General features: G+C 37.3%; 2 protein-coding genes across 7 annotated transcripts; one reads left to right on the top strand and one right to left on the bottom strand.

Moving 5' to 3' along the window:
- The first annotated feature begins 9,736 nt into the window (after window positions 1-9,736).
- Window positions 9,737-24,259, top strand: LOC149152929 (PRA1 family protein B1-like). 6 transcript variants are annotated; one of them, XR_016262682.1, is made up of 4 exons: window positions 9,737-10,564; window positions 18,097-23,495; window positions 23,589-23,681; window positions 23,864-24,074. XR_016262682.1 is itself a non-coding variant. In XM_089440104.1 (4 exons), the coding sequence occupies exons 1-4, from the start codon at window positions 23,184-23,186 to the stop codon at window positions 24,049-24,051; spliced, it is 501 nt and encodes a 166-aa protein (XP_089296230.1). In that variant the 5' UTR covers window positions 19,619-23,183; the 3' UTR covers window positions 24,052-24,259. The 6 variants fall into 6 exon arrangements, 2 of the variants coding, with proteins under 2 accessions (XP_089296229.1, XP_089296230.1); XR_016262683.1 differs by having other exon boundaries at window positions 9,738-10,564; window positions 23,409-23,495; XM_089440104.1 differs by lacking the exon at window positions 9,737-10,564 and having other exon boundaries at window positions 19,619-23,306; window positions 23,409-23,495; window positions 23,854-24,259.
- On the bottom strand, window positions 10,650-14,080 carry LOC149152930 (uncharacterized). Its single transcript, XM_089440102.1, has 2 exons — window positions 13,225-14,080; window positions 10,650-13,145 (listed from the first exon to the last, which is right to left on the bottom strand). Exons 1-2 carry the CDS (start codon window positions 13,975-13,977, stop codon window positions 11,145-11,147), a joined length of 2,754 nt encoding a protein of 917 aa, XP_089296228.1. The 5' UTR covers window positions 13,978-14,080; the 3' UTR covers window positions 10,650-11,144.
- Window positions 24,260-26,030: the final 1,771 nt, after the last annotated feature.

Raw genomic sequence — 26,030 nt, 5'->3', positions numbered from 1 at the left:
GTTATTTTTGTGAAAGAGTCCCTATTATATGTATTTTCCAAAATTTTGTTTACTTGAATAGAGGTTTTCTTCCTATGGAAAAACCCTAGTTGTAAGGAGTTTTCTAAATTAGGGTTTTGTTTTGGAATTTGAGATTTTTTCCCTCTGTTTACAGTTTCCATAGAACTGAGTTTCCATAGAACCCTTGGTGAATTTTCTTATGGACTGAGATGTTTGAGTTCTCTGAGTATAAGAACTCATATGTATTTTACACAACGTTTAGAAAGTACATGTTCTGAGTTTCCTTTTCGAGCTTGGTGATCCAATGCATTCTTTGTTATTTAGCTTATTACTATCTTCTCCTTAATGTTGTCAAATTATCTCTTTTAAGACATTATTACTTGATTGGGTTTGCTACAGGAAAATGTTTATAGATGTTAGAAGTATTGTATGAATTAATATAAATTTATATCCATTCCTATAATTCTACTTAGGAAAAATTCTGACACTTATTTTTTGAAAAGAAATTGCATAATTTACTCATTTATGTATAGTGTGGCATTTATGTCTCTTACTGTTTCTATCATTTCCATTTTTTCACTCAATTTCATATTCACTATGAGTGACATACAAACATAAGAAAAAAATAATACAACCACTCATAAACTATTAAGTACTCCTATTTAATTTAAATTAATAATAAATACTTATCTATGGTCTACATTAGTTAGTACACTACAACAAAACCAGCGATTAGCGTCCCTTTTTACTTCTTTTTTTGCATCTAGAGCCCATTTTTGGTGCTATTTGCATCCATTTATCAAATATGGTGCAAAACTTGACACAAAATTTGCATCAAGTTTTGCACCAAATCTTACACCAAGTTTAGCACCAGGTATTGCAATAGGTTTTGCACCACGTTTTGCACCAAATTTTATGCCAAGTTTTGTGTCATCCTTTACACCAGGTTTTGTTCCAGGTTTTGCATCAAGTTTGGCACCTAATTTTGTTTGACATACTTTTGCAACCTCATTTGCATCCACTTTTTGCACCTACACTTGCATCAACTTTTGCATCGACTTTCGCATCCTTTTTTGCATCCTTTTTTAAATCATTTTTTGCATCCATTTTTTCATCCATTTGTGCATCCCTTTTGCGCCAAGTTTTACATCGTGTTTTGTGTCTAGTTTTGCATAAAATTTTGCATCTACTTTTGTTGCATCCACTTTGCCCTCTTGTTTGGCATCCATATTTACATCCTCTTTTGCATCTATTATTGTACCCACTATTGCATCTAATATTTTTGTGCCACAATTAGCGCCTAGTTTGGCACCTCCTTTTGCACCCACTTTTGATTATAATTTTGCATCCACGTTTGCATCCTCATTTGCGTCTAGGTTTTCATCAACTACTACATCTATTTTTGCATCCCTTTTTGTATCCAATTTTGGACCAGGATTTGCATCGGGTTTTGTGTCTCGTTTTGCATCTACTTTTGCATCGACTTCTATTGCATCCACTTTTGCACACAATTTTGCATCCACTGTTGCACCCATTTTAAATTTCACTTTTTGCATCCCTTTTTACATCTTCATTTGCATCATACTTTGATTCTTTTTTTGCATCTATCATTACATCCACTTTTGTTATGCCACAATTTGCACCATGTTTTGCACTCACTGTTGTATCCACGTTTGCTTCCAATTTTGCATCCATGTTCACATCCTCTTTTGCATCAAATATTGCATCTATTTTTGCATCCACTTTTATGTCAGGTTTATGCATTGGGTTTTGCATCTCGTTTTGTATCTACTTTTGCATCTACTTACATTATATCCATTTTTTGCATCCAATTTTGTTTTGCCTGTTGCATCAATGTTTGCTTCCACTTTTACATCCATTTTTGCATCTTATTTTGCATATTTTTTGTCTATTGTTACATCCACTTTTGTTGCACCATATCTTGCGCCTACCATTGCAACCACATTTGCTTCCACATTTGCATCCCCTATTGCATCCACTTTTGTTTCATCCATTTTTGCATATACTTTTGTTTCCGTTGTTGCATCCACATTTGTTTCACCACAATTTGTGCCAATTTTTACACCTACCATTGGACCCATGTTTGCTTCCACTTTTGCCTTCATGTTTGCATCCAAGTTTGCATTGACAACTGCATCTACTTTTGCATCCACTTTTGTGTCAAGTTTTTCATGTTGTTGTGCATCTACTTATGTTGTATCCACTTTTCATCCAATTTTACTTCTATTGTTGCCCCCATTTCTATGTTCGCTTTTGCATCCCTTTTCCAACATTCAACATATTTTCTGCATTGATGATATTCCTTATGGCATTGACAATTATGAACAATTGATGACAATGTCAATAATATTGACAATGATGAAAATGAAGATGATGGCGATGACATGAATTGTGATTATGATGATAAAGACGATAGTGGTTACAATGACAATGATGATGATGGCAATGATTATGATGAAGACGATGCTAATGACGTTGGCGAATCTTCCCAATTTTAGATGTTGTCATTGTCATAATCATAAGCATTATCTTTGGTGTCATGATCATCATTTTCATCTAGGTCATCATCAAAAACAATAATGGCATGAATGATGATGATGCATGATTACAACAATGTCGATAGAAATTACATTAATGATGATGATGGGGATGATAAAAATGACAATGACGATGATAATGGTGGTGATGATGATCATCATCGATCATCTGTCAAAAATAGAGTTGTTATTTCTCTTACGTATATCAATGTTTCCTAAACAACCCTTTTCTAGCACTGATCACATTTTTTGGGTTGATGATATTTCTTACAACATCTACAATTATGAACAATTGCAAACAATGTCCATAATGATGATGATGATGGCATGAATGGTGATTATGATGATAATGTAATGATGGCAATAACAATGACAAGGATGATGGTGATGATGATGACAATGATTATGATAATGAGAATGACCTTACAATCTTATGGATTCGTGAACAATTACTAGTTTCAATACCATCTTCTGGATACGTATTACTATCATACTTTTTAAATTTTCTGTCTCTCTTGAGGTATCTTACTATAATGGTGTTGTCAACACTAGAAAGATATCTTGTTGTAATGGTGGTTCTAATGTTAGCACTAGCAAAGTTTAGTAGGGAGGATGCTACTACAAGAGGAATTCCTTCTAAGTGACTATGGCATTCAAAATGAGGCTTTATGGGCTGCTTGTTAACACATGTTCTCATGCTCATATGAAATTAATTTGAAAAGTTGCTTTAATTGGTTCCCATGCATAATTGATATTGATAATGGGGTGGTATAAAATTGTAATGGGCATATCCGTTAGTTAGTTATGATGGGTCAACAACATTGAAACCATCCAAGTGACATTTCACCTTGGAACAATCGTCGCTCGTGCGAAAACACGAAGTTTATGTAAATGAAAGTTGTGATTGTAGTGGAATTAAAACCATCGAGAAATATCAAAGAAGACGCTGCCTACCAGTTTTGAAAGACAACCAAGGCATTGAACAACTATTTGCGTTAGGATGTAGTGAGGGAATCGAAGGAAATTTGGCAGCCCTAAGTTGCCATTACTATTTCCAATCACACATTCAATAGTAACCATAAAAGGTAGCCACATATAAACAGAACCTCGAGGTGTTGACAGTCAGAATCTATTGTAATAGCTTTGACGTATATATAGTTTTGTGTTTAGATGAGAATGAAGTGGGCTTCATCCAGGGTTCGGCTCAATCCTCGTCCATTCCATGCAGTGGTGTTTAATTCGCCAAGCAAGAGAATATTACGTGAGTGTTCAGAGTTAAATCAACAGAAATCAAGGACGTGTGATTGTCAAATTATTGCTCCTCCCTTATGATTGAGCGCTTGATGCGATGGTCATTATCCTTGGGTGATACTTTTATTCCCCATTTTCTATTGAAAAAGTAGCGTTTTTCTGTTCGATTATGATAGGATTGGATGAACGCCGGTTTGGGTGGATGTAGACCCATGTTTTTTTGTGGTGATCTTCAAATGTCTTGAGGATAAGAAAAAAATCCTTGACCAAGGTCCATGGTTTTGGGGATGAGTTGGTCTTCTAGTGAAGCCATGGTTTCCCAACTTCAATCCTCTCACTATGTTGCCGATGACTACTCTAGTATGGGTAAGATTCCCAGTTTTCCCATTCACTTTACCCATCTAGATCTCTTAGAAAAAGTGGGCAATTTTATTGGAAGATTCGTCAAAGTAGACAGGGAAAGACTTTTGAAAGGCATTTTCACCTATGTTTGCATATGTGTTTAGGTAGATCCCAATGAAGTTTTGCGAGATAAAATTGAGCTCAAGTGGATGGGAATTGTGTATTCCCAACCCCTGGACTATGAAAATACAACTTTTCGATATAGGAATTACCAACAAGATAGACACCTTCAAACTGTCTGTCCCTTTCCAATAGGGGCTTCCTCCTTACAGTCATTTAAGAACTCTAGCTGCAGTTGGAGGGATCTTAAGGAAAGAGAGGGATCCAAAATGTAACACCCCTCCCTTGTGTGTCAAACTTTGCAAACCTAAGCTGAGAAAAGCTAGGTATGATGTGTAATATAAAAAGTAAATACATTATTAATAAATTAATCACTTGGAAAAGCGAGACACCAAGAGATGAGATTCTTGCCAAATCACATTGGTGAATGGGAAAGGATAATTCTTTCATGGTTAAGCTTCTCGATTTAATTCTAGATAAGTTGGATGGATTGGAGATAAATATCCATTGAGAAAAACATAAAAGTTGTGCGGGAGAGAAATTCAATCTTCTATGAGGAAAATCCTCATGGGAGAGAAAGGTGAGCTTTTATGAGATAAGCCTACGCAAATGGATAAAAAGATCCATAAAAGCGAGACACCGCTAATGGAAACCATATCATGAAATAAGGTATTAAATACCCATTGCATAGATCAATTGGAGGCGGTTGATCCATGGCAAGAACCTCGACTCGGTGGTGAACTGAAGAGTCATTTCTAGGTTGGGTAGCGGTGCTCTGTTTTCCAAGTGTCGTTCTCTCTTTTGATCTAGTTTGACTCACTTGCGTGGATTGTTCTGTATGTTGGTTTCTTACCCTCTATGTTATAAATTCCTTAGCATATGAGAGAATTTGCTTGAGTTTTAAATGCACTGCATGTGGCGTTAATGAGATGATTTTATGGATGCTCGCATATGAACAATCATGGTTTGCAATCGCATAAACATTGCCCCAGAATCGATCCACAAGCCACCAGATCTCTCTCTACACGACTTCCAACAGTTCATCTGCGTTTCTTCGTGGTCAAAATGATTTCAGAAAAGGTATTTTTCTGCAAGAGAGTGCTAAAATTGCAAAGCGCCATTATTTTCTTGTCGCTGTCATGAATCCTCTACGCCTTGTCCTAATGAAATTATTTAGAGTGCTTGATTGGAAAAATTTGCCATATTTCAACTTTCTGGAAATATTTCATTAAATAAGCTACCGTATTATCTAAAATAAATCTGAAGAAAGAGGCCGTGCTCAAAACAATGTTTTAAGCAGCAAATTTCACAAGGGTTATTTCTGGTTCAGTTATTCTGAGCTTTCAATGGAAAATTTTGACTCTATTTTGGCTTACAGGCAAGATTTCATAAACTAACGCTCTCTATAAATGGACTAGACAAGGTTGTGCTCAAAATTTTGTTTAAAAAATGGCAGAGTTTGGGAAGAAGTTCTTTAAGTTAATGGATCAGCATTCAGATGCATTTCAAGTGGTTTGATTGAATGATTTCTGTCTCAGTTCCGCACATTTAAAAGTTTTGGAGAATGGGAATTGATAATTCTGGTATTTGATGGTGTTCTATTCAAATTACACAGAAGAAGATAGAAAGCTAGGGCTCACAACCCCTACCTAAGAAATTCTGGTATTTGATGGTGTTCCCCGACCAACCAATTGTTAGGCTCACAACCCGGCTAGGCAAGGTCAAGTTTAGGAACAACCTAGCTAGGCGAAGTGAGAGAGTACCGTAGTTAAGCGCTGCAGGGTCAAAGAGAGAAGGTGAAGGGTTGGATGCCTCACCGATCAATGGGCTAAAGTAGGGGTTGGGTGCTTTGTCAAGCCCCCCCCGCTTCTTATTCACCAGTGTCGTGTCGAGAGCAAGGAACATTTTGGCAAATTCAATATTAAGCATCAATCTGCGATGAAACAGGGGATTCCTCTATAATCGGCTATGGGCTTATCTAGAAGGGCACCTCCTGGCCTTATGACTGGCATCTACACCTCCTTCCTTCCATATGCTAAGGTCAATGGTGAAGTGGGTCTAATCTCTTGCTATGGAACTTCATGCATGGACAAGGAATCAATATCTACCTACTATGCCAAGGGAACTATTAGAAGGGTACTAAATAGGACTAAAGACTATTGGCTATTGGAATGGCTAAGTTATACTAGATCTAGATCTTTATCTCGGTAGAGAAGAGAGTAAAGAAGTGAAACGTAGAGATGCGAGTATCATATGTCTAGACGAGTATAATATGTATAGAGCTCGAGAACGAGTATCATATGTCTTTCTTATGCTCAAACAATATTCTCATTATTTGCTTTGTAGCTTCTCAATCCATCTCTCAAACTCCTGAGGGTCTCCATCTAGTTAGGGGAATTTTTCTTCAACCTCTTTCCCACCGATTCCTCTTCCTAATGATGATAGGATTTGGGCATTTTGTATTCTACCATTCTACTGCTCATTTCTTTATCCTTGCTAGAATTTTCATATTATTCCGTGTGTGTGTGTGTTTGCACACACATGAATGTTAGCCAATAAAAAATAAATCAACTCAATTTACTGATCACCTCAGCATATCTGTAATAGGCATGTTGATATGAAACTAGCTAAAATTTTAAATCCCATAACAATATGCATATTAGGAATCAAAATAACATTTAATCAACCTCTCAAACCAACAATCACATCAAATGCAAAGTCATCATTAACACACATGTACCATGTAACAATTAAATTATCAAGTCAATTTTTTTTATTGTGTGGGTGTGTGTGAGCCTCTTCGGGTTTAGTGATTGCTCTTTTATGATCCACTCTGTAACTCTTAACAAAGCTTCTAACTTTATCTTTCAAGGCCCATCTAGTCCAAGTGTTGGACTTGGACCCTGATACCACTATGTAACTACCTCCCTTCCACCCCCTTAAAGGTTCCCAACCAGCTGAGGGGGGTGTTACTTATCGTCAACCCGATCCCCAGGGTCCATTACGAAGATGGGGTTAGAGAAAACTCTAATTATTGTAAGTCTATGGAATTAACTTTCGATATCACCATTGCATTTAGCTTGTTGAGAGCTTTCCGACAATACCAATTTTACCTTAATCATATTCCTAGATCAATAGTTACACTTGATTAAAGCTCATCCTATCACAAGAGGCCATGAAAACATATAAACTATGGCCTTTTCATAACTTTGACAAGACATCTTGGTGAGTCCCACCATCAGGCCCACGTCATATCGTTACAAGTTATTCTACCCACGGTGCTCGATGTCAACCAAGAAGAAGGGTGGCAGGAGGCGAGCGGTAAAGGTGGACTCAAGGTTCCACTTTGGAACTTTGATTGGGTCAGCCATGCCTCCATTGATGCTCTCACTATGTTGTAGGTTACAAAGAACTCAACAACAAGTGATGAGCAGTGGATGGCAAACAACTCTCCCAACGCTCTTAGTTCCACCTAGGCCCCACACTCAACTCTTTTGTCTACACTAAATTGCGTTGGTTATTGTGTTGATTTGATTGGTTTATTGAGGACATAAACGACAACTGATGGGTGATGGTCGGCGCCAGTTCATGCGGCATGGTTTTGTTGGGATGTGGTTCCACTAGTGCCCACTTAGTCTCGGGCTCACTAGCATAGGGATGAAGTTCAGTTCTCACACTACCTACCCGTCCTAATGACGTGGATGTAGTGGGCTTATAAAGTAGGATGATTGCTACCTCACCTAGCCTAACTACTCAAGGCCTTAATGTGTAATATAACCCAAGGCCTAAAGCCCAACTCTCGATTCACACTAAATAACCAGTGCATGAGTGGTCTGAACTATATGTTCATCAACATGTTCTTAGGGTACATTTACGTATACATAAACACATAACTACACTTTCATCATGAACATAATAATAAATAACATAGCCCAAGTAAGTATCGAAACCATAATTTTGCAAATGTTATTCCACTCATGAACATATCAACAAACTTCACAGCCAGGGAATTATCACATTTACAAACACACAAGATATTGCTTCAAAACAAAAGTCATCATAGTCCATAAGACAATATACACAAACATGTTACACTTATCTATGTGTTTCAATATGGTTGGAAACTGAAGGAGGGACTTCAACTCTCCATCCAACCATAGGCTAGTCACACTGTAGCCTTTATTGTAGCTAACCACCCGCCCCTTCGAACCAGATCTAAAGTTCGAGGGGATGTGTATTCAAGGAAATTCACACCCAAGGCTTAATCACATAACCATGATGAGGAGTCCACTGTCTAGGTGGTTTATCAATCACTTTCTAGCAGTAACCACCATAGTGATTCACTTGCTCTTTGGGTTAAAACACATGACTTTACCTAAGGCTAAATGGGTTATATCTCAGTTCCAAGAGGCGAAATCCACGGCTTTTGGTGGTTTATCAGTTGCATATTCATGGCAAGAATCGTAGGGGTCCATAATCCAATGTCCAGGTGGTTTATCAACCTCATGGAAAGCACCATAGTGACCCAATTCCTCCAATGAGTTCCCACTGGCCCTCCAAGCTTAAACACATGGTTCAATGGCCTTCATGTGGTCACAAGAAATGTTTTCCTAATTCACAAAGCATTGGGTTCAATCGCACCCATCTTTACACATGTTATCTTCTCACCAACAACTTGACACAAATTTCTTCTCTAGTGTCTTCTCCCAAGACTCCCTTGTTTCACAGTCTCTAGCATTCTGCATGTTCTTTGTGCAGCAAGCTTCTGTACCCATTATTATGTGCCTCTTCCACACACTTCGACTACTCTTCCACACTCTTCAACTTGTTGTCTAGTCATCTTTTTGTTTTCCCTTAAGGCTATCATCCTGTCTCAGCCACATTCCTTGAGGAAGGGGGACAATATGGGTGATGTCCTGTCTCAGCCACATTCCATGAGGAAGGGGGACAATATGGGTGATGTCCTTCCCCAATCTGCCCATTCCAAACTTCACTGCATGTTAGCGCAGTCAAGGTAGTCATGAGTTTATTTTCACATAATTTACATATATTCAAAATTTACATAGTTGTATTCACATACACCAAGTACAATAAACTAAAATTATTACACATACCAGAATTTATCAACCATTTAATTTATATAACCACATTAATTATTAATTATCACAATTATATTATTTCTTCTAACATACATCACCCATCACCTAACACCACGCACCACCTAACACAATCCCATTAACAAATGCAAATGAAAGAAAATAACTATAATCAACCATTTTTATATTTATTAATATATTGATATTTTAATTCATAAAACCATTTTTCAGTTTTCCTTCCCACACAAAAGTCAACCATCCACTCTTACGACTACATAATTAACTAATATATCAACATAATATATACTAACTAAACATATAAAAATCATAAATGTTGAAGGACACACCGTTGGGAAATGTGAAAACCAAAGATGAAAAAATTAGTCTCAGCAAATCAATATGAAAACGTAAAATTAGAGGGCTATTCATATTCATTGTTATGAGGCTGGTGTTGCCATTCCACACCGATAATACATTTTGATTCAGAAGGCCTCTGCTACTGCGCTGCTGCGATCTTTTCCATGTAGTTCCCTGCTTACAGACTCTAATTCAGACCAGAACCAGAAAATGGCAGCTGCTTATAGCCCTCTTCCAACATTGTCATCTGCAGACACGGTGCCTACAATAACGACGTTGCCAACGACGCCGACCGCCGCTCGTGTTTTCTTCTCTGGGCTCTTAGAAGGTACCAACAACGCCCTTTCCCAAAGGAGGCCATGGCTAGAGCTCATAGACCGCAACTCCCTGGCAAAGCCCGCATCCATGGCAGAAGCGGTCACCAGGGTCCGCAAGAACTGGACATACTTCCGCGTGAATTACCTCCTCCTGCTCTCTGGCGTTCTCGCTTTCAGCCTTTTGTCCAACCCTATCTCGTTTTTCCTCCTCGTTGCTCTCCTAGGGGGCTGGATCTTCCTTTATCTATTGAGGAGGGAGCCCCTGGTTCTGCTCGATAGAACCTATAGCGACCGGGAGGTGCTGGGAATCCTGACAGTCCTTACGATTGTTATCGTCTTTATGACGAGCGTCGGGGCTGTGCTCATTTCGACGTTGATGATCGGGGTAGCGATGGTGTGCGCACATGGCGCGTTTAGGGTTCCTGAAGATCTCTTTTTGGACGAAGAGGAGCCCGTTCCTGGATTTCTCTCCTTCCTCGGCGGCCCTACCCCGGCTGTTGCCAATGTCTGAGGGGTTTTCCATGTACGCAAATTTGTTTAATTTCTAATTTTTCAGTTTGATCTGTATGAATTTTAAGAAGAATAGCAGGTTTAAAACTAGCATTTGCACCTAATGTTGCAAAGAAAACGCCGTAAGGCATAGTGTGTGGAAGACTATTCAAATGTGAATGGGCTTTTATGGGCTTTTTTGAAAACAAGGGTCGATGTATTTGAGTTTTAATTTGAGGAAGCCATGTCGAAAAGCGTATTTGGGGGTTAAAGTGGCTACGAAAAGGAATGCAAGTAGTCTTAAATGTCCATTGAACTTGTCTAGACCCCTCATATTTGGATTGAAATTGCGTAGTTGAAGGTGAAGGTAAAGGAAGGGGGACAATATGACTTTCTATCTCTACTCTATGTGATGCCACTGCTAAATAGACTTCTTCTTGCTTTTTAGTCATTTCCTCAAGTTCTGTAGTTTTTGTGGTCATTGCAGCCTGAAGACCCTGAAGCTCCATCATCTTTGCATCACCACTTTCCTTGAGCTTTTCAACTTCTTCAGATAATTCATTTAGCTTTTCTATGAGTTTCTTGATACATCCTTCGAGATGCTCCCCATTAATTCAGAATAAAGATAACTCCTGTAGATCTTGATCTTTCAATGTTTCAATAACCATATCCAATAGTCTCTTCATACAGTCTTCTACAATTAAATTCCTATCAGCAATGCTTGATTCCACAGGGGACTCACTCATAGGTTGATCAACAAGATCATTGCATAAACACTCTTTCCGGGATGCATCTTGAACTGCTTGCTCGTTTAGAGATTCAAATTTAGAATTAAGCTCCTCGAGGCTTTTCACATATTCCTGTTTTTCATAGTTTACTTTCAAGAGATTTTCCTCTAGGCTTTCTATTCTCCTCTTCGAGTCCTCCACTTCAAAGGCAGATAAGTCAGCAATTCTTTGAGCATTCTCAATTTCATGCTTAAAACAAGCTGCATCTTGTTGGGCCTGCGTTAGTGCTCTGCTGAGCCATTCAATCTGAAATTCTGGATCAGTATTTCGCATAGATGTTGGCATATCAACATTCTCAAGGATTTGTTCCCATCTTTGAATAAGATGGTTCCTTTCCAACAAAGTCTTCTCCAGTATATCTGACTGCTCAACTACACTACGGTATTTATTTTGTAGTTCCTCGTACTCTTCTTTTAGATCTTCAAGATGACTCTTCCCAGTTTTGTCATCATCCACACTTGTTTCAGACATAGTGTTATTTACTCCAAGAGATGATTTTGCAAGCCACTCAACTTTATCAATTATTTCTTTGGAGTGGATTGCCTCTGGCAAATTCATCTCCCCAAAGACATTTTCAATTTTCTGAAGAAGTGAGTCCTTGTTAGAAACTGATTCCCGAAAAGCACTTGCAGAATTCTGAATATATTCTAGCTCTAATTCCAGTGCTTTAACACGCTTAGAAGCTTTCATTTCAATTTCATGCAATGTATCATTTTGCTTCTGCAATTCCTGCAAACATTTTTCTAGCTCATTGGACTTGTCCACTAATGATTGTCTTAGTGTATTGCGTTCCTGAACCAATCCTTTTCCTTTAGCGATGGCCAGACTAAGCTTTTCTCTCACTGATGACAATTTGCTTTCTGTCTGCTCAAGCTCAGTTCTCATTTTGCTGTTATCCATGCTCATTTCTTTAAGATTCTCGTCAAATTTACATAAATGGTCCTTCAGTTCCTTAATTTCTTCTTCATGCTGAGTTTTAATTGAATTCATTACGTTTACTTCTTCATTTAACTGGTCTACTTCCTTTTCTTTGTAACTGAAGACTTCTCTGAGGAACACATCCAAAGAAAGTGTCGGTTTTTTTTCCAACAAGTTTCCATAATTAGAAGCAAGCTCAAGTAAGCATTTATGAACCAGGTTCACTTGTGAAAAAGCTACCTTATACTCCTCAATAAGAAAAAGGAGGCTTGTCTCCAGATAAGACATTCTCTCCGAGCAAGGAACAGATGCCAAAGTCTCATCTTGAATGACTTCCTCAATGGCAGCTATTAACTCCTCTATGGTAGTGTCAAACTGGTGTTTCAAGTCAGAATAAAATTCTGAAGAAGCTTTCATTAATGTTTCCTTTTCTGAAAGAGATTTTCTAAGGGCATCTACCTCCAAATGTAAGGAATCTCTTTCATTTGCATTTTGGGCTGCTTGAAAAGCCATTTCAGTGCATTTTTCATCCAGTACTGTGCACTTACCACTAATCTCTTCAAGTTGGGCACATTTCTGAGATAGCTCAACTAACTTAACATTCATATCTTGAATATCTTGGTCCTTTGAAAACAAAACAGACTCAAGTTCTCTTATAGTGGGTTCAAACTGTGATCTTTCATCCAATGCTTTCTGCAAATGTTTCATGAACTTGCTACAGTCAGCGACCGGGATGTCCAATGCCACAAAAGATTGCATGTTTTCTTCTCCAACTTCACTGGACTCTGCATGCCGCAGACGATCAACTAGCTCTTCACTATGCTCAGTCATCCTCTCTTGCTGCTGGACCAACTTTCTAAGCTGATCATGGATAATAGCAAGTTGTTGTATAGCTGAATCTCTCTCCCCCTGCATCACAGAAACTCCTTAGTTTTTCAAATGAATTTTGCATTTCTGAAATCTCTAAACTATGGAATTCAAATATTACCTGCAAGATTGTACATTTTGCAAGCTGTTTTACTGTAAAACTCACAGCAATAGCAAGCTGCAAATCAATATTTGAAATTTCTGATTCATTAATAGATTTAGATGGTTGAATGGTTTCCTCAATGTTTTCTGCCTTATGAACTGTTGAATTTTGACAATCAGTTTTCTGAACACCCAATGATGTTTCTTGGTCAGTATACTCTCCATGCAATGGTTCTGTTTGACTCTGCAACAAAGCTGAGTCGCATCTTGCCTCAGGGATAGGTAGAAAGCATTCACCCTCTACCTCTGTTAACATATGTCTATGCTTGCACACATTGCTTGCAAAATTCATATTTTCTGATGTAGCTTTATGAAGCTCAAGTACCATATCTCTCAATTGCTTATCACGTTCTGATTTTTCATCTTGCCTCCTTGATAAATATTCCTTGCAATCATATAGCTCTGCAGAAAGTTTGGCATTCTCCTCAGAGAATCGATTCCTTTCTTCTTCATGTTTTTGGTGGAAATCAACTTCTTTTTTCATTTGCTCCAGCTCAGCTCTCACTACATGAAGATATTCAGATAGCTCTGCTCTCTCATTTTCTAATTTTTTGACCAAGACCTTGAATTCATCAAGATCGTTCATCGCTTTAACCTTTTCAGCCTCTATTTCATGCATTTCATCACTAAGTTGAGATATTTGACCATTAAGTTCATCAGTCAGCTGCCTTGTTCTCATAGCTTCTGTCTCAAGTTGTTCTTTTTCAACCATTGTAGAACATGTCTCCAGCTTATAACATTCAAATCTCTTGTAATCTGTTCTTTAGCTTTAATAGCTTCATCTAGAACAGGTCTCATTTCAACCAATTCATTTCTTACAAGCTGATTTTCTTGTTCTGCCTTTGCCATATTCTTTGCATGCTCATCAAGCTTCGTTAAAAGATTGTGATTTTCATCGTTCAGACTTTGTTCTTGAGTTCTGAGTTTTTCTAACATTTCAATATAATTTTCTTCTCTGTCCTTGGCTCTCTTGATAAATCTTTCAACTTCAACTTCAAGACAAGCCTTACCTTCTTTGATTTCACCCACTGATTCCACTCGTACATTTTGTTCAGCTTCCTTGATTTTAGAAAAAGCGGCTGCTTTCTCTGCTTCAAGATCCTCTAATTTCTGTCGCAGAGTCTTAAAATCAAGTGGACATTGATTCCCATTCTTTGTCAAATGTTCCCCATCTGTTTGAGATATCTGGGGTTTCTCTTCCAACAAACCAGTTGCTTTTTCCAAGTCTTCAATGTAAGTCACTTTTGTCTCAGAATCACTGGCAACTGCAAGTGTACCTTTCTGTTCAATGGAATCATGAAGATTCTGCTGTGTAATTTCCAGGGTTTTGCTTTGCAGCTGGGATCTCAAGTCATCCGAGGTATTTGCCATTTCTAATTTCTCCTGTTCCAAGTCATGAGCTATCTGTCTCAATTGCTCTTGTTCTACAAGTAGTGAAGCGGGTTTTTCAGCTTCTTCACCGCATGCATAAAGTTTTGATAACTGACCTTCCTTCTCAAGAAAATTACCCTTCAGAAGAAAACTAGACTCTTCCAGACTTGCACTTCTACTTTCCGTCAGATGGTCAAGCGCATCCACAAAGGACTCGTCCATGCTCATATTCCTGTTCTTGTCACCTTTGAAGTGATGTAGGGTATCAACATGAGAAGGCTGTGAACTGCAATTTTTTAAAAATGCAACAGGTATATCCTCACTGCACTGTCCAGCTCCCCGTAGCTCTCCATGTTCATCATTTTTCAAGTCCAGAACTGGAGACCTGACTTCCTGCAAAACCCTAACCAAAACAAGGTGAGCTTATAAATGAATAAAGACATCCTCAGTGCCCAATATATAAGAAAATCAAAACAGCAAACGAGTTTATTTCATCCCCTGCAGCAACTTTGTCCTCCAAATGAGCTTTTTGGCTCTCTTAAGAGCCTTCAGAAAAATTTAGATTTACCTGTTCTAATTCATTTGCATTATCAAACTCAAGAATTGCAAGCTCAACATCGGTGCTCTCCAGAGCGTGTACTTGCTCTTGCAATTTAGGATCTCTGTATGGCATGCTATCTTCATCTTTTCCCAATTCAGAAAGTGAATTCCCTATACCACTGTGTTCAGGTGCAAGATCTCTAACAGCATAAACACTAATTGATTCCCCTTGTAAGGAAGGAGAGTCCATATCATTGGTGAAGTTTGAAGGAGAACTATGTACGGATACATAAGCTTCCAATCCCTGCTCTACCAGCACTTCTCTACCTTTGGAACCTTCCTCCTCTTCCCATGAAGCAGACACAATTGAACCATCAGGCCTAGAGGGACAACTGTTATCCCTGGAAAGACCATCAACTACCAAATTAATATTCTCTGCTCCCCCAGACTGATCAACCACCAAATTAATATTCTCTGCACCCCCACGCTGATCAACTACCAAATTAATATTCTGTGCACCCCCAGACTGATCAACTACCAAATTATTATTCTCTGCACCCCCAGACTGCTCTCCCATGGCAATTTCTGTCTGCACAGCACTAGAGGACTTCAAATTATCACTGGTGTCTGATAACATTGGTAATACTATATCACCTGGCTCAGAATTGGGTGTCTTCCCTGGATCTGAAGCATTTTTCCCAGATAACACATCGTCCCCAATTTAATGTCCTGCCGAGGAATGCATAATCCACCGCTTGCAGCGCCGATTATGAATTCCTGCCTACGTGAAAAGCCCAGCCCAATCTAATATCCTACCAAGGAATGCATAATCCACCGATTCCAGCGAACCCTTTCCTTGAGAATTCATGCCTTCTGCTACAAGTACTCAGACTCAGAGAAAATAATTAACGGAGAAAATTTTTCAAAACACAGTACGCCTCGTATCCGGTACGCCTATCTCAAACCCCTGATATTTCGAGAAGATGAAACTATTCGATGCCAAATGAAACGCCCAAACCGTTTGGGCAACCCTTTTGAATCAACGATCAACGGCTGAAATTGTTGCAATCGTCTAACATATAATCGTGTGGCTTACAAGATGACAGGTAAGCAGAGAGGGGAGTTGATCTCAGAGGGAACGCCTTACGGCGTAAAAAGACCATCTTAGGGTTTCTCTTTTTTCTTTATCAATTGGGGTTATTTGAATCTGGGAAAAGACATCAAGGTTGAATTGGGTTTCTATGGATAAAAAAATCATCGTAAGGTTTCTCTATTTTTGTTTATGGTGGGTTTATGTGAATATGGGGGTAAACATTATGGTAGAATAGAATTTCTATGGATTCGAATAAAACGCGAGGGGAGAAAAAATGACTTTATATCTTTTTTTTTTTCGATCAATTTATGCAGTTCTCTGGTTCAAAGAAGTGATGGAAAATAAGAGACAGACGATTAATTGAAATTGCCATTGTTTAGAAAACTTGTGAAATAATTCATCCCACAGTGGGATTCATTTTTCCCTTGCGTTTTATTTTTCTTTAATTGTTTTATCTCTGTCAATTTTAAGAAGAAAAGGAGAAAAAACAACCATCTAAGGGTTTCCTTCTTTTCCTTTCTAAATTATGTTCGTGTGAATTTTGGGAAAAAAAATTAGGGTTGAATCGTGCTTATTCGGTTTATAAGGAAACTCGAGGGCTGTAAAACAATGTGTATATGCACCCTTTTTCTATCAGTTTATGGTGTTAGCTGATATGACAAGAATTGAAGACAATTTAATGGCATTGCTTTTCTTGAGCAAAAATTGGTAAAATAATTCATCTCCCCGCGGGGTGTTTTGCCCTTGCGTTCTGTTTACCTCGGTGAGAGTTTACCTGGTAAATCGGTGAGAGTTTACCTCTCCACTGGCCTAGGTTCGAGTCCAAGTGTGTTGTTTCTTACATCCTCTCACATATACGTGGTAATCCCCTGGGCGACACGTCCTAGGAGATTGATCCGTTCCTTCCAAAAAGAATGAGTTGTTTCTGTTAAAAAAAAAGACGAGCTCAAATAAATGGACCCGCATCCTTTTTTAATTATATCAGGTGATGTCTTGGAAAATCTGAGTAGGTACCCTCTGTAATTTCTTATTGGCCAGCAAATGGGTTTATGCATGCTCAGTGTTTCTGTTATGGTAGAACTGGTAATTGGGAAAAAGTTCCAGATCATCCTTTCTTGTTTAATTAGTGAAATGGTTTTTTCATGTTCCTTAATTTAGCTATCTTGAAAGGGAAAAGCTTGACTGTGGTGGGTTTACCGTTATTCATGGAAGAGTGAACCTGGTGTGCTTGCCAGTACAAGTCAAGGTGTTAAAGTCCCTGATTCAGATCTGTTCTTAGTGGAGTTTTGTTATGTGCAGATTTCTTTAGGTTTGAACTAGCAGATATTGTTCATAGAAAGCATTGCTGCTATGTCCTTAACAAGATCCCATTGTATTTTTCATTTCTTATGAATTTCGGAAAAATAGATTCAGTTATACTGCAAATTTGATGTCGTTTATGCATTCCATACTCTCCATGCAATTGTTTGCCGTAGTAGCAGTATATATGGTTTTGTGAGTGGGATTTTGCTTTAAAAGAATTTTTGCTCCATATTTTTAGAATTGTAGAGATGGTTTCATTTAAGGGCCGTCGAAAGCTGTTTTCAGTTATTAAAGTTTTTCATATCTGTAGTCTTTAGTTCCTGTTATAAAAGTGAGTGGGTATTCTTTGCTGCAAGGAAGGTTCTTGTTTTGGGGGTTGATACCGATGCAAAAACTCATTTTAAATTTGACAACATCCAATTTCGGAAAAATTGCATGTGAAATTTAATTTTGATAGTTTTATCATTTATGATTTGAATTTTATAGTCATTATCAAAAGTTTCTTTATATGTTGGACTGTTGTAGTTGACGGTATCCGTAATGGACTCTGCATACACTCTATATGGATGGAAGATAACTTTGGAGTAACGCACAGCCTACAAGCAGGAGAGTGAATATCTGACACAGATTTGTCTGACTGCTAGGTTCGGATTGCAACCAAAACTTAGGCTTATGAGAGATTTTATTTGAACTCATCCATGAAAACTTGAAAATTGACTGACATGACCCAGCTTATAGATAAATGTATCACAAATAGAATAATGGTTACAAAGTATGGCAGATTGTCATAAAATGCAAATTCGTTTTTGCAACCTTCTGAGAGGTTGAGCAGATTTGGAATAATCAAAGTTGACTGTCTAAGATGACTGAATCCTATACGCTCTGTTCATATGTCTCCCCGTTGTCCAATTCTGCTCAAATTTTGTCCCTTTGTACACCTATGGGCAATATCTCTAAAAATATGTCCCTCCACACATCTAACATTCCTCTGTAGTAGGTTGTTCATATTTCTTCATTTCGGTAAATGTGGATGCATTGCTTTGTTGTGCATGTTGTGGGCATGTAGCCCCCTGCTGCATGTTGTAGGCTTTAAGAGATGGTCCCTGCCTTCCTATGTATTTTCTATAAACTCCTAGAACATGTGTTCTTGGTGCCTCCCTATTCCCTATACATGATCCAAAATCTACAGCTGCTAAATGACTTTTCTTAGGCCCTCAAATAATTGGCCATCAAGGTGATCTGTGATGACCTCCACCCAAAGCCTCCTCGGCAACACATGCTCCTTGAACCTAATGCAAGGTGCGAGGCATTAGTATATGAAAACTTTCTCAAAAACTTTCAATCCATATACAAATTTATATATTTTTAAACGTTTCTATGTTCGAGTGAGAGATCTCAATAGCCCCGTGAATCTAGATTCACAATCTCCTATGGCTCTGTCTACTGGGTGCATTAACTTCATTCAATTAACTTTCTGTAAGCCCTTTTGAGAGGTAACGTTTTTGAACTTGCTACTCAATAATTACCTAGTTTACCAAAGGAATATCTAACCCAAGCTGCAGTAATAAAGTCTTCCACCATAATAAGGTGTTACTCTTAACATAAAAATTCAGCATCTGTTCTTTGTGATTAGTATAATCATGTACCTAGCCATGTTCTCTCTCCACCAATATCACACCAAAACCTTTTCTCGTTCTTTATATGGGTTGCCTCTCGGGAAAATTGTTGATTCCTCACTCAAAATTGAATTACGACTAGATTCTATGTTTAGTTAGTATTTTCATTATATCAGTGATTTTTTGAAATGATTGCATCGTGATTATAACTTCACAAATAGATATACTATTCTGACCCCTCTCTCTTTGTTGAGCAGGTTGGCATGTAATTTGTACTTGGGTACTTTCCATATTTTTTGTTTTGTTTTGTCTTTTTACATCAAACAATAGTATATTTATTAGAACCATAGTCAACTAAACAAACAGGAAACAATTTATTTGATAGGTGGAAGAAGTGATAGGCTTAGAGCAATTGAATTGTAGGCCATGCTTCTTGACAAATTGATGAATAGATGTCTCCTTACTTGAGATTTAGGTTGGCACCATGGCACCATCCTGTCCATCATTATACACTAATCTTGTCATTATCTTCTTCACTGTGAATGACTGGCCTGTTCCCTGCAAATAGATCTGAGCATAGAGGAGCCAATCCAAGAACAGTAATCTCTAGCACAAGACAATATTAATGATCTAAATACCTAATCCTGAAGCTTGAGTTTGGATTTTCTCTACTGGTTCTGAATCTCTGATTGAGAATCTCCCACTCGTCATTATCAAACCTTCTCCTTCATCATTGGCATCAGCTGCACTGCTGAGGTACTTTGGTTGGTTGTCATTGGACTTGAGAGCTTGAAGTTTCAAATGATTATAGTAACAGACAGCCAGAAAAGCCAGTCCACACCCACTCAAGTTTATGACTGTAACCTTTTCATTTATTACAGACAAAGATTATGTTATGAGCAGCCAGTCCTTGACAAGACCAGCAACATTCATAGTCAAGACTGAAGTCTTTCCTATCAGAAGAAACACTGCAAGATTAAGAGCCAAGGCACAAGCAGAAATGTCATGTAATCCAAATCAAAGGAAGAGACCCTGATTATGAGAAATGGGTATTCTACTAAGGCCCAGGGGGTGCTGAGAAAAACAAGGCAACAAGGAGCAACAAAGATGTGATGGGATTCAACTTAATCCCTTTTGATGTTCGTGGAATTTGTATGAGAACCAATTGGGTAGTCTCACATGCAACTGCACTTAACTGGAGAATCACCTCCCATGCATTCATCTTGGCCTCCCCATAAGCTAAAATAGTAACTCCAATGGATATGGCCAACATATTGGCCTCGGGCTCACCTTTATAAGCTTCTTTCTTCAGGGAAACCACAATCAAATACACAGCAATGGGAATTAGAGCTTTCAGCATTTGAAATAATGATACTGAGAGGAAAACATAGGCAGAATTTGAAAACCAGAGACCCAAAGAATACACTTATCAATACTATGGGTTCAACGAGCTTGAAGACTCTTACAATAGCAACAACCAGTGTTGAGTAGAAGCCCATGTGAATCATGGTGGGATTGATCACACTAAATTTGTCAAGCAATGGCAACTCCAATGGATATGGCTAACATATTGGCCATGGCCTCACCTTTATAAGATTCTTTCTTCAGGGGAACTGCAATCGAATGCATATCAAATGGGCACAAGAGCTTTCAACATTTGAAATATCGATACCTTGAGAGACATGCACCAAGGGCTGCATCATTTAGGATTTGTACTCAGTTTAGGTGTCATATTCAAGGGGAAGTTGTTATGCTTTCCACCACTTCATAGATTGTTAGAGTGATGAATCAAAAGAGGCTCCCTCTTGAGGCTAGATTATGTCATTCATATCAGCTGTGTTGTTGATGTCCTAGCTCAGCCAGGTCTTGCCAAAACTCTGTTGAGGTTCAAAATTTATTATAAACTGAAATGTCTTCACAAGAATTGACCTCATAAAATGCCATAATCACAAGATATGCCATACATGGCTGTGATTATGGCTCGCAAGACCCTTAGACTTTGAGCAATGAGGCTCGCAACATCACTTATGATTATGCACTCTACAATTCTGTGACCAGCTGAATGTCAAGCAATTGAACCGCGATTTAAATCCTATTTTGTCAGCAATAAGTACTATACTTTGTCTTTATTTAGTGTAGAGAACCAAGCACTTATTCTGCTCATCTATAGAAGGGACAATGGTTGTTTGCCTATGAGGTATAAGGAAATCCTATCAGATGTTTTGTATTTTCGTATGGAATTGAATCATACTCCTGCACATTGTAACATTCATATATATCAACCTGTAGAGGCTTTAATAACCCCTGGTATTCTGGTTAGTGATTTTATTGGACCTCATGTGCATATCCTACATGCACAGGATGGACTATTCATATGTTACAGGGTATTATTCTTATTATTTAGGGTGCACATCTTCAGGTGCTCAAGAATGATTACTAGAACAGTCAGTTAATTCTGCAATTTAAAGGATGAAAAAGGAGGTTATAGGAGTCTAGTTTTGGTTCTCATCCACAATGTCACACTAGTTTGCCTGGGCATGGTTCTCATGGTTTAATAGTGACTTGAGGAGTCATAATACCACAGATCACTAAACACGAACAACTAAGGTAGCCCAAGGACAATAGCCATCTTTACACATTAATTAACAGGTCTTACATTAATTATCCTAGGGGGTTTTAATACTTCCAAATGCATAAAAAACAGTTAGCAGAGCATTCACATTACACATTCCAGCAATCTTTTCTATAAACCAACCAAATGCAGTCAGGAGAGCCCTCCTTTTAAACTATACAACCTTATTGTTAGTATGATCAACCTTATTTTAATATATAGTGTGACAAACCGAATGTGACAGGCTGGTGGAAAACTTTTCTCGCAATTGACTAAGCGACGTCCTGCGAGCGAGACTTGAGACGGAAACCCTCGTCAGAAGTATATGCTTGGCTCTTTTCCAAACAAATGAAGAGTTAATGAGGTTTTGTGTAATCACTTCTGGTATCGTATTGGGTTATTGTTAGAAGCGATAATTGGATTCGGATTCTCATCGAGTGAGTTGTTTTGCTTTCTCAATTTGAGAGGGTTTGTTTGGAGGGAAAAACGAAAGAGGACATACAAGAATAGTGAGGGGAAAGATGCAGAGGAAGAGGATTGAGAACATCGCCAGCAGGTAGGCTACATTTTCCAAACGTAGGTGGATTGCTGAAGAAAGCTTACGAGCTCTCGGTGCTCTGCACTGCAGAAGTTGAACTTGTGATTTTCTCCCCAGCAGGAAAGCTCTATGAACTGTTTTTTAGTGCAAATCCTACTATTTTGATTCTAATAATCATGGCTATGCAAACCTCATGAGATTCTTACTAATAACCCCGGTGGTGCAAGCCCTAGTAAGTTCGATGTTGAAAAACTTAGTGTAAAACCTCCAAATCACTGGTTTTGTTGTAGTGCTTATTGGAGAGTATATAAAAAATTTCAGACCTTTTTATGAGATATGGGAGGAAAACATGTTAAAGATTTTTAATAAATATAAAATTTCCAAAATGATGCTAGTTACGTGTGATTCTTTTTTCATTGTTTGTGATTATGAAAAATGAAACTCAATGTTTTTTCATTAGTGCACATATATTTCATTATATAATTGCATATAGAAAAATCATTCCAGAGCCAATAACAATAAAAGTGAAGAATTTATGGTCCAACGTTATATTTAAGGGAGATGTTTAAGGATGACGTTTGAATTTTGTTTTTCATTTTAAGACATTTGGAGCAAATATTAGGAAGGACTTTGAGAAAGGATTGTCCTTGATTTTCGAAAATGGAGTTGTTCCTTTCCAGCCATATGCCCCAAGTGACCATCAAAGGGAGAGCTCATATGTTTTTTGGATGTTTTCTTTATAGCCATTTTTTTACACATATCCATAGAGTCCCCATGCCATTGATGCAAATTACTTGTTCGGTTTTTTTTAACCAAAATTTTTACCCAAACAAGAAAAATTAAAAAAATGCCTCAAGATCAAAGACTGAAACAAAGACCTATTGACATACCTTTTAAAGTATGGAAAGAACTTGTAAAATCATATGAGAAGTTGGATGCACAAAGAAAAGCCGACAATGAGAGCATTCAGGTATTGAATTTTTCATTAAACATTATTTAGAATGTATTAATACTTATAAGTATCTTAGACATGTATTTGTGTGAAAATAAATTGAATTGGTTTATGTTTAAGGACAAGGCATCCAAGGCGAGGTTAACCAAGACAAAAGTCACTCATCGTAGTGGCCAGAAAGGTTTAAAAGCACTGATAACAACCTTTGTAAGTATATTAAACATGTGATATTTTTTTAATAAATTTTGTACTAGAAGAAAGTCATTGTTATCTAATTTCTCCCTATTTACTGATTGATAGGAACTAAAATATGGAAGACCTCCAAATCATTTGGAAAAGGAGGTGTTGCAGCAAAAGAGATGGGTTGAATTTGTTGTTTGGATGGACTCTATGGTATGTAATCTTAGTTGGATTTCCAATATACTTTTAAACCATATTTTCATTTTATTTTTTAGTACTATTAGATATTATATCTTACCTCATTTTATGGTTAACATTGTATAACAAAAACATGCGTTGTGTTATGTAATTAATACTAACATGTAATATTGATTTTTTTTGTCAGAATGCTATAGGTAATGATTGCCAAGACGATGATCCAAATTATGTTCAACATATATCAGGAGATGATGAGGATGAGGATGAGGATGATGGTGGTGAAGGAGGAGATGATGATGATAGTTGCGGTGTTGGTGATGATGTGGATCAGAGTAATGAGGATGGTCAAGATGATCATGAGGATGATCTTGGTGGTGGTAGCTAGGCATGCACATGCATTGTTTTTTATGAAGAAATTATTGTGTAGAATGACATTGCTATGTTTAGATGGGTGTTGTGAATTTACCCTATATCAATGAGACATTTTGATTTTGTAATCATACGATGAGTTTGATTTATGTATGTTGTTAATTTATCGTAGAATAACGATATTCATGAAATATTTTGATTTGTTAATCATATTTGAATTTTAATTGTTTTGATTAAAAATAATACTGATTTTATTAGTATTATGTTGCTATTTTATACATGTTTTGAAAATTGTTAATGACACATTGTTATTTTTTTGGATGGATGTTGTCAATTTCTCTTAAATTTCTTTACAAATGATTTTGAATTGTGATATCTGCTTTAATGATATTTAGAAACTATCATATATTTCACTATGAATCTATAAAGGGGATCATATATGTAAAGAAAAATATACTCTATATAAGAAGTCAAATGCGGATGTAACCATGGATGCAAAATAGAAAGTAAAATTGGATGTTAAACTAGGAATTAATACAAAATGCCAACAATTGACATACAAAGTGTTTTAAATTAGAAGTGAAAAATTGTGCAATAGTTGACACAAAGAAGGGAACAAAACATGGCATACAAAAGGATATCAAATTGGGAAAAAACAAGGACACATAAATGGGCACCAAATTAGATGCAAAAAAAGACAACAACTAGATGTAAAATAAGATGCAAAGTTGAGCATTAAAAAGAAGCAAAAAACGTTACAAATTAATATGACAAATGATGATGCAAATAATGGTGTAAATTTGGGATGCAAACTTGGGTGCAAACAAGGAAAAGAAAAAAAGATGTAAGAAAAGACATAAAACAAGATGCAAAATGGGGCTGAAAAAAGGTGAAACCAAGGATGCCATATTGGATGTAAAAAATGATTCCTAATCACATGCAAATTTAGGCTCGAACTCAGACACAAAATTATATCCAAATGTGGACACAAAATGAGGCAAAAAAAGATGCAAATTTGGATGGTGAAAACGATGTAAAACTAGACACCAAAAAAATGCAAAATTGGATGAAAAAGTCGGTGTAAATAATGGTGCAACATTCGACACAAGTAGACACAAAAAAATGGTGCAAAAAGGGGCATAAAATAGCTTAAAATTGGATGCAAAACTTGGTGCAAAAACAAATACAAAAGTAGACGTAAAAAATGGCTCTAAATTGAATGTACCATTAGACACAAAATAAGATGAAAAGGTGGACACAACACATGACTCAACATAAGATGCAAATATAAATGCAAATTTGGATGCTCAAAATGATGTAACATTAGATGCAAGAGATGGTGTTAAAAATGATGCAAAATTGGATGAAACAAATGACGCAAAATATGGTGCAAAATGAGATGGGAAAAATGGAGACAAATCAAACGTAAATGTGGATGTAAAAAATGGTCCAAAAAAAGATGCAAAAATGGGCACAAAAATGGATGCAAAATTTGGTGCTAAATCAAATTCAACACATGGTGCAAAGATAGGCACCAAAGCTGGTGCAAAAATAGAAGCAAAAACTAGTGTAAGACTAGATACAAAACCTGGTGTAAGACTAGATGCAAAAACTGACACAAAATGGAAGCATAAAAAGACGTTAAATTGGATTCAAAATACAGTGTAAACTTGATGCAAATGATGGTGCAAAAATGGAAGCAAAGAATGACACAAAATAGGAAGCAAAAGAGAATGAAAAATAGATGCAAAAAATGACACAAAACTAGAAGCAAAACCTGTCATAAAATAAGATGCAAATCTTGGTTCAAAATTTGACGCAAAAAATGATGCATAGTTTGGTGTAAAAAATGATGCAAAATCTAGCGTGAAAAAGGATGCAAAATCAGGTGCAAAAAAGGACGCTTTAAAAATTGTACAATAGAGCCAGATTTAGCGCCAGGTTGCTCATCACAATTACAAAAAAAATGCACTAAAATCTGGTGCTAAATGTGGC

The sequence above is a fragment of the Pinus tabuliformis genome, chromosome 9, assembly GCF_031772625.1.
Source record: "Pinus tabuliformis cultivar Carrire ecotype Pingquan chromosome 9, CPIR1, whole genome shotgun sequence".
NCBI lineage: Eukaryota > Viridiplantae > Streptophyta > Pinopsida > Pinales > Pinaceae > Pinus > Pinus tabuliformis.
The sequence above is the reverse complement of the archived record's forward strand: the minus strand, read 5'-3'. Positions and strand labels throughout refer to the sequence as shown.

What these genes read in the sequence shown, in the direction of transcription:
- LOC149152929 (XM_089440103.1), top strand. Translation starts at nt 9,935, where the DNA reads ATGGCAGCTGCTTATAGCCCTCTTCCAACATTGTCATCTGCAGACACG.
- LOC149152930 (XM_089440102.1), bottom strand. Translation starts at nt 13,977, where the DNA reads ATGGTTGAAAAAGAACAACTTGAGACAGAAGCTATGAGAACAAGGCAG. An exon ending in CAAAATGTACAATCTTGCAG is followed by an intron (nt 13,146 to 13,224) that starts GTAATATTTGAA and finishes TCTGTGATGCAG; the next exon opens with GGGGAGAGAGATTCAGCTAT.